At 30.6% G+C, this 9,470-nt stretch overlaps 1 protein-coding gene and 1 pseudogene across 1 annotated transcript; one reads left to right on the top strand and one right to left on the bottom strand.

Annotated features, from left to right (window-relative positions):
* Positions 1-898: 898 nt before the first annotated feature.
* On the top strand, positions 899-4,947 carry LOC114175638 (DEK domain-containing chromatin-associated protein 1-like). Its single transcript, XM_028060408.2, has 11 exons — positions 899-1,421; positions 1,567-1,600; positions 2,051-2,130; positions 2,277-2,336; positions 2,533-2,643; positions 2,728-2,808; positions 3,219-3,275; positions 3,391-3,835; positions 4,076-4,173; positions 4,264-4,294; positions 4,389-4,947. Exons 1-11 carry the CDS (start codon positions 1,077-1,079, stop codon positions 4,532-4,534), a joined length of 1,488 nt encoding a protein of 495 aa, XP_027916209.1. The 5' UTR covers positions 899-1,076; the 3' UTR covers positions 4,535-4,947.
* Positions 4,948-6,979: 2,032 nt separating this feature from the next.
* LOC114179943 (auxin-responsive protein SAUR71 pseudogene) lies at positions 6,980-7,693 on the bottom strand (annotated as a pseudogene).
* Between the last annotated feature and the right edge of the window lie 1,777 nt (positions 7,694-9,470).

Below are 9,470 nucleotides of genomic sequence, written 5' to 3' on the forward strand. Positions count from 1 at the left end.
ATTTTAAATATGTTTTTAACTAAAAATCAAATAAAGAGCACCACAAATACCTTTACTGCTAAGTACATAAGTGACTTAGTCGATTTTATTTACTTTTTAAATGGTTGAATTCAAATTCGCAAACACATTTAAAACTATAAAAATTACTAGTTCATATTCATCTTTCCCGTCCCAATTTTTTTTTGAGTTTTTTTATTCTACCCATTCCTTCACTCTTCTCATGTCATTTTCTAGCATGACCAGTGTCTTTTTAGTTTCATTCTTGAAAACTATATATTGTTTACATTAACAAAAGTCAAAATAATATTTTTTTAATTTTATATACAAAAATAAAATAAAAAAAATTGTTTATACTATATAGGAGTGTAGATGTGCAAGAAAAGGTAAATTGAGATTTTTAAAAGAGGGAAAGGACGGTGTGAAGAGAAAGATGTAGTTGAGCTATCCTCGTCATGTTTTCTCGTATTTACTTTTGTTTTATTTGAATTACATGTAAAACAGGAAAAGTGAAAAAGATAAAATACAAATAAGAACTTAGAGTGAAGCAAGGCGAGTTATTTTTTATTTTTCTTCTGAAATAAACAATGAAAAAAAAATCCTGTTTTATCTTAAATAATAATAATGAAATTAAAAAATTCTTAAATAATGATAATAAATTGCAACTTATTATTTAATTGAAATTAATTTATAATAAAAAGATAATTTCGCTTTTTATAAATATATATTTTTTAAATTTGTTATATCAACTTTAACCATTTTTTTCCTTTACAATTCAATCAAAGCGCAGCGTCTATTTTTTTTTAGGATTAATTTATTGATTTTTTCTTTTCGGATAACAGCGAAGAAAAGAAGATGAAAAAGCGCGAGACCGCTCAGAAAATTGGCACAAAATTTGAAAAACTAAAGAGCGCGCTTCATCTTATTTTGTTTCCCTCCAAATTCTTTTCACCATTTCCCTCTCTATCTGTCTCTTCCCATCACAATCACTATCATTCTTTCCGATCTAATCGTAACTCACCCTTTCTCTATTCACTGCTCAGGGATTCGCTCTATTCGCAATTCAACTTCTCTCAACAATGTCTTCTGAAACCCTAGAAAACGAGAAGCCTCAAGGGGAAGAAGAAGTCCAAGCTGAAGAAAATCACACCGAACAAGAAGATACTCCGGTGAAGAACGATGTGAATGAAAACGGCGACGGAAAAGAAAAGGATCGGGTAGAAGAAGAGAAAAATGAAGAGGAAGAAGAAGAGACTGATGAGCGTGGCGAAGCGAAGTCAATTAAGTCAACAGAAGAAAGCGGTTACGCTACGCCAACTAGTAAGAGACCAACCAGGGAGAGGAAAACGGTGGATAGGTACACTGTTTCTTCACCCGATAAGTTTCACCAGTCTTCCTCTCGCAAAACCTCGTCAATTGAGAAGGTACTTGCAGAAATATATGGTTTGTTAATTTGTATGTTTTACTTTAGTAGTTTTTCGAGGGTTCATGTTGTTGTTTTTCTGTTGTGTCGAATTAATATAATAAGTGTTGGATTTGATCGTGTGAGTGAATCTCCTTGGCTTTCAGGGCAACGGTACGCAGCTCAAGGACATTCCAAATGGTAAGGTCTCTTGTTGCATGGATTTGTGAATGTATGGAGTCCGTAATGTTAGACATCGCGTGGTCTTGTTGATGTGTTATTCTTTCTTCGTATTTATTTTGACAACTGTATATTGTCCAAGAGTTAGTGGATGGAGTAATTTGCGAATGTTGTCTTATTCGTCTGTTGGACTAGGTTTGGGGTTTTAGCACCTGCGTGTTTAATTGGTCTCACGGAGATTTTCTGGTTGAAGAAAAAGGGGTCCATGAGAAATGCAACCTTTTAATGTCTCAAGGGATGGGAGACAAGAAAAGGGTTAATATTATAAACAAGATTAAATAGCTAAATTCCTGACTTCTTTTTTCTTCCAATTTTTAACTTAAATGACCCCACTTAAGCATGTCATTCATGATAGAAATAAAACAATGATATGTTGCAGCGTGTTTATGTATTTACATCTGTACTTTTCAGTGGCTTTCATGTTATCAAAGAGAAAAACTGATGACAACCTACATGCGCTTCACAGAGTACTCTTTGGGCTAAGGGGAAAGGTGGCACACTATCTCAGTTCTTCAGATGTTTTGTCATTTTTTATCTTTCTTATTTCATGCCTATGTTTTTTAAATTAAGAGATGGGTGTATAAGACTGGCTATTGGCTGTTCCTTGAATACTAATTACATTTTTTTTTTGGTGTAGGTAAACGCAGTAAAGAGAAATATAGGAATGTTTTCTGGCTATGTGTGGACTGACAACGAGGTATGGTTGCATCATATACTGTAATACTACTTGTGTTTAATTTCTAATTGTGCAGATGAATCTTAACCGATTGCGTTATTGTATTGAAAATTTTGTTAGTTTAGTATTTTGGTTAATTGTGCATTGTCTTAAAATTTTGAATGTCGGAGTATGTTATTAACATGCTTAAATTATGGTTACGTAATTTTTTTGGCAGGAAAAACAAAAGGCAAAGACAAGGGAGAAGATTGAGAAGTGTCCGAAAGAGAAGTTGGTGGACTTCTGTAATGTGCTTAATATTCCAATAAACAAGACCACTATGAAGAAGGTAAAAGTTTAGCTAACATTTTCCCATCCTTGTATTGTAACAATTGGTCTTTATAAACAAGTTATGATCATTGTGGCATTTCAGGAGGAACTGTGTGCGAAGCTGTTTGAATTTTTGGTTTCTCCGCATGCTACAACTGATGTTCTTCTTGCCGACCAAAAAATGGTAATTTTGTTCAACATTACTGTATTAGTGTATAAGGATAAGAATTAATCAAGGTTCTTGTAAGTCGTGAGTCAATTTATCCTCTGTTACCACTTATATATTCATGTTATTTTAAATTGTTTATTCCAACCAAGTATCCTAAAATTAGCAAATTGAAGAACCAAATGCCAGACCTGCGAAATTCAACCATGCGATTGGAGATTTATTTTGTCTGAATTTCGCCATATTCAACTAGGGATCTCTGAAACCATAATTTAAATTCAACAGTTAAATCAATCAAAGTAGCTAGGTAATGATGTTTGCCCTGTATAATTGTTATTGCGTCTTAATTCGTTGTAAAAATATGATGTTATATGTTCGACCTTTTATATATTGCCGTTAGTTTTTTCAAGCTTGGTGTTATGTTACAGAAAGGGAAAAAGCGAAGCAGAAAGCAAACCCCAAACAAATCCGAAGCATCTGCCAAGGTGTGTTGTTATACTATTTACTTGAAATTCATTCTGGCTTGCTGCATTAGTTATGACATGCTTAATAATGTTTTTTCTTCTGTTTTTGATTTCCTTATATTTCATCGGGTTGTAGAAGCAAAAGAAAAGCTCACTAGTTGCGAAAAAGCAAAAACAGTCTTCTGATATCGAGGAGAGTGATGTCTCTGAACCTTCCGAGGCAAAAGTTGATACTGAGGAAGATGATGTGCAAAAAAGTGAAAGTGATCCGGATGACGAAAACTTGTCAGAGAAAGAGGAAGATGATAAAGAAAAGGCTCACAATCGGTCTTCGAAGAAGATTCTGAATGAAGACCAAGACGAACCTGTAAAGAAGACCACTACAGTAGAGACAGGCAAGAGCAACGAAAGAACTCCCAAAAAATCTACTTCAAAAATAGCTCGTAATGACAATACTTCGAAATCCAAGCAGTCTGCTTCCAAGAAACAGAAAACAGTAAGGGAAAACCAGAATTCAAAAGGGAAGGGTGCAGACAAAAAACCAACCGACAAGTCTTCAAAGGCTTTAGTTAAGGATGAAGGTTGGGTCTTTGTCATTGTAGTTTATTACATCATCTGTACTAAATCTAATGCCAGTTGCCATAAGTTGTTAGTTGCTCGAGAGTTATTTTTTTATGCTATGATCACGTTTGCTCGAGTTTTCCCTGGAAAACTTATCCTCTAATATAACTGTTTTATGTTTGGACAAATTACATAAAATATGTCAATTTTATAGGACTGTTTTATGCATTCTTACCCTTCGATTCTTATGTCATTGGCAGGAAAAGGTAGAAGTAGCGAGAAAGCTAAATCCGGACCTAGTAAGGATGAAATGCATCGAGTGGTAGTTGATATTTTGAAGAAAGTAGATTTCAATACGGTAAGTAATGTTCTTTTGTCTGCCATTTCATGTTTTTTTTTTTTAAAACACAATGATTTTTTATAATTTGTTTTATATTTCTTGATGCAGGCAACTTTATCTGATATCCTGAAACGACTTGGTATAATCTGTTTCATTAAATTCTCCCCTAACCCCAATTAAAAGATGTGAAATGATTTTGTGAACTGAGCTCTTCTGTAACGAAATGTTGGCAGGTACACACTTTGACGTGGATTTGATGCATAGAAAAGCAGAGGTGAAGGATATAATTACAGATGTAATTAATAACATGTCGGATGACGATCAAGAGGAAGCATCAAATGTTGGAGATGATGATGGTGAAGACGAGACATTGTTGTAGAATCATAGTTTAAGAAATAATCTGAAAATAGAGGTATGTGGTTAATTCCGCAGCTAAATTTTATTACCATGGTTATCGTGGCAGCCGTCTCTTTCCGTAATAGGTTTTGATGGATATTTGTTTTGAGTGGGGACCCTTTTCCATGATAGGTATTCTCAACTTGTTATTTCCTAGTTTTAACCCCGTTATGTTTATTATTAATGTTACCTTAATTTTACTTTCTATACTGAATAGGTTTTATTTACATTGGTGTAAACAATATTGCCTTTTGAATCAGAACACCATGCAATATTTTAATAGCCTGAAACCAGATTACGAGTCTTTCTTGAGACTCTTGTGAATTGTATTGCTGATAAGCATTTGCGCCTTATATTTATGGAAAATTCTCTTGATGAAGAGCTATTTATTGCTAAGGAATATTGTAGAAATTAAAGATTAACATCGTTAAATATTGTGTGATTAGTAGTATTTTTGCTTTCTAACGCAACATCATTAGAATATGATCCTTAAATTATTTGGTGAAGATGAATAAATTATTACTTATACTAATCGATCTAAATATATATTGATACAAAACTCTGATTTTATTGTAAATATTGAGAATAAAACCAATTTTTGTTTAAACTTTGACTTGGCTTAATAATTTCTTTACAAGTTTATTTTATTGAAAAGTTAAATGTTTATTCAACTTCATATTTTATTAGTTTAAATATAATTATTTTATATTCTTATGTGTATACAGTGTATTAAATTGCTTATTCCAATTATAAAAGCGAAATTCAATTACGTATCTTATTTTTTACGACTTCAGCTGCGGTATTTGCTTTTTGTATGTCGTTCCAGAGTAATAATTGCTTAAACTCGTGTACGTAAACTTAGTTATCGAAGTCTCATTATTTTGTGGACGTAGAACTGGGGGTAGTATCAAAATAAGCATTGAAGCTGATTTTTTTATGTTAGAAAATAAATTAAAGTGTTTTCTTTGTAATATATAAAGATGTCCACAAATTTTTATTGTTTAAAGTGTCATTAAATTAATACATAAAAGTGATATAAACATGACATATAATTTTAGTAACTTTTATTGTTTATATTATTCTTTTATAATTAAGTTAGGTTCAAACTTAAATTTTAAACTAATATTGAAGTCTACTTTTAAACATTGTGAATTGTTAACAATGAATGTAACGACCGATTAATTCGGATATAATATTAACTATATCATTATATAGATAATATAAAGTAAACTTAACATTTAACAAATATGCATAGAGGGTGAATATGCAGTCTTCTTAAAGATTCAATAATTTTTTTTGAAGAAAAAAGTTCAAAATATTATATCTATGGATAGACATATACATTCTAAAACACATATATGAAGATATATGTAAACACAAAACTCATGATACCACTTTTCACCTCTAACCTTTATTATTAATTCATACACTTTTATTCATGTGTATCAAACAATCATATCATTTGGACAACCAACAACAGACAGAGAGATATGTTTATTTATTTGTATAAAGTTCTATCATATATAAAGATTATTTTTAAATCAAGCATTCATAATGTTAACCAATTAACATTAGTCACAATTCAACCATAATATATCATGCCACATAATCAAAATCAAGAAATTTGTTAAGACACTGATATTATCCCGAGTCAATTTTTGGAATAATATGTATTGAATCAAATACGCATGAAGTTTTGCATCTAATCACACATCAAATCGACAATCACATATAAATAAACTGAAAATAATAGTCAAACGATTTTACACAACTTTTTATTTTTTTTTTAAAAATAAAATTATAAAATTATTGATCAGAGAAATTTTTATTTTTAAATACAAATTTAAACAAAATACAAATGTAAATGAGCGCCAACTTAACAAATGAATATTAATAACTTCAAATTCTCACTTGTAAATATAATTTAAATTTGTCCTATCATATATTATTTTTTAAAAAAATATATTTTATAATTTTGTCCATAAAACGGGTAAGAAGTAAGAATATACAAAAAAGAGGATAATTTTATACAATTAATTATTAAAATGGAAAGCAGGGAAATACAAGAAAAACCTAAGAGAAACACTGGTAATTGACCAAACCCAAAACATCAAGAAAAAACCAATTAAAAAATGACGGGGTCATACTGGATAGTCTTCGTTGTTGACTATCTCGTTCCAGTGTATTTGGTCTAATTCAATTTAAAATAATTTATTTAATTCTAATCATATAACTAGATTAGACAGTTGGAATGTTCTGAAGCTAAAACAAAAACGTGATCATTTCTCTCAAAAATAGTTTACTTTCTGGAAATCAATTTTATATTTGAAACAATCCAACCCTAGATCCTTGGCAAGAACTGCTAACAATTAACGAACATCAAAACTGATTAAACTAATGAAACAAGCATGTTCTAATCTACCATATATGGTTGAATCTGTTTCAATAATATCAATTCACAAGGTTTTCATAATAACGATCAGAGAAAGACCCTGTCGCATAACTGAGATTAGAAACTGAACACGAGTTGTGGTGACTGTAACCATGAGAACCCATAACACCCTCTTCGACGGTGGTGCCGATTTCCATCTCCGTCAGCGCCTCACAGAAGAAGTCAACGTGGCAAGGGAGGCACAAGGGACCATCGTTTCTATACCCATATTCTCTCTCAGCACCATCCAAAAGCTCTTTGAACAAAGGGTGGTTCGCTATCTCGATCTTGATCACGAATCTCTCTCTCTCGGCTCCAACGTAGACACAAAGACAACCTTGTGGAGCCACACAAGCCTTCGAATTATTCTTCCTACGTTGTTGCCTTTCTTTGTTCCTCAATCTGCCATAGCTTCCACTTAAGTTGTTCTCCGGATACAATCTCTTGCTTCTCCCCAATACTCTCTTCCACTTCTTCACAAACTCCATTTTCATACTCTCAAACCCCGGGGTGGCAAGAGAATGATGATGAGTTTGTGTTTGTGGAAGTTAAGGTTGGTGTTCTTATATATGTAGCGAAGTTGGTTCCTTCAATGGTTGTTTGTTCCACGCATGCATCAGTTGGGTCTTACTCTTTGTAATTCTTGTCAGTTTGCGCATGCTGTGGATTTTGATCCATTTTTTAGACTAAGTATTGTGGCGGAAAGGGAAAGATACCCTATTGTGTGGACTAATTAAATTGCAAGTGCTATGTAAAAAGAATTGACATAGAAGACCTATATATTTGCGTGGAAAGAGTCAAATGTTTGATAAGCAAAACTAGTTTAGCTTAGGATTGTGTATAACATGAGTTGGCTATCACTGTCTACGTTGAATTAGCTACTATTTTATTAATATGGTATTTGGTGAAAGGAAATTAACCTATTAATAAATGAACATTTATCTCGGGAATATAATATATATATTATAGCAGTGAATTGTTCTACTGGTGTGAAATCGCTTATAGCAGTTTACAATAGACAAAACTGGTAAGAGTAAAGTCAATGGTGGTTGGTGGGTGAGAACTGGGAGAACGAGTTCTCGCCGCAACCTAAGAATAATCAACTCACAATATAGAAAGTAAAAGTTTTCGGATAATAAGATTTTTTATAATATTTAGGGAGTATAATCATATTTTGTATGATGGAAAAATTATAAATCGTATCATCTGTCGACTAATTCTAACATGAAAATTTAAATTTGCCATATAGAAAATGGAATCTGGGTTGATAAGGGTAATCTATAACTATATATAAAGGGGATTCCCTCTTTTGTGTCCACATTTCATAATTCCAACTTTACCCTTTATAATTTAATTATTTATTAAATTTTTAAAATTTAACGGTTACTTTTACAAGTTTTTATAAAATTATTTACTTATCTCCTTTTTCTTTTTTTCTCTTACTATTCATCAACAGTTATTTTTCTCTTATTTTCTCCGTACATTTTATTTTATTTTTTATAAATATACTTTTATTTTGTTATTTTGTTTATTAAATTAATAACATTACAATATCATCAATTATTAATATAATTCAAAAAATGCGTACACACAGGCGCGATAGCGCCTGTGTTTACACTAGTTTGCAAGTATGTCGGTTGGGTTGACTTAATTTTTTTTATAGATTTACAATAATATTATAAATTGTATTATTGACACTTATAATTATTTTAATTTATTCAATAAGAGATATTATAGTATAATAATAATTTTAATTTTTTAAAAGTATAAAATTAAAAAAATTTGGTGGACTCTATCCTTTAGCAAGTGAGATTTTTAAATTGATATGATATTTTATTTTTTATAATAATATGATAATCTATAACTAAGTATTATTGATGTCTTGATGGCAAGTTCCTCAACATCGTTACGATCAACTACCTTTTGAAGTATTGTTCTCAAAACAATTCTGTAAAAATTTTGTTGTTAAAAAGTGTCTTAAAAGGTAGAAAGAAGAAAAATTATTTAAATCACCTTAAACCTTGATTTTAAACAATGTAAAACTATTAACTTAGATCTCTACTTCTAAATAATGTGAAACTATTAGATACGTTAGAAAAATATAAGAATATGTTTTGTTATATATAAAATGAGTTGAACTTTTGTTGAGTCAAGAAAACAAATATTTTTTCCTTTTAAAATTTAATTTTCTTTTATAAACAAATATTAGTTATTAATATTTTTATTAGTACAGAGAATGGAACCTACGATCTCTGACATAATTTCTCATAAACATTTTAAATCAATCTTATAGCTCCGTTAGTATATTTTTTATTTTTAGTTTCATGTAATATTTGTTAGCTTGTCGAAAAGAAAAATTAAACTAATCATTCTAGACGTGACACTAACTCGATAGTTGTAATTTGTTTAAAAATTATAAAATAAAAGTCCTTTATTTGTATTGAAATGTAAAAATGAAATATAATTTAAAACTTTAAAATAGTTAAAA

This window comes from Vigna unguiculata, chromosome 3 (assembly GCF_037176805.1).
Source record: "Vigna unguiculata cultivar grain cowpea cultivar isolate G323 ecotype 2 chromosome 3, ASM3717680v1, whole genome shotgun sequence".
In the NCBI taxonomy this organism is placed as follows: domain Eukaryota; kingdom Viridiplantae; phylum Streptophyta; class Magnoliopsida; order Fabales; family Fabaceae; genus Vigna; species Vigna unguiculata.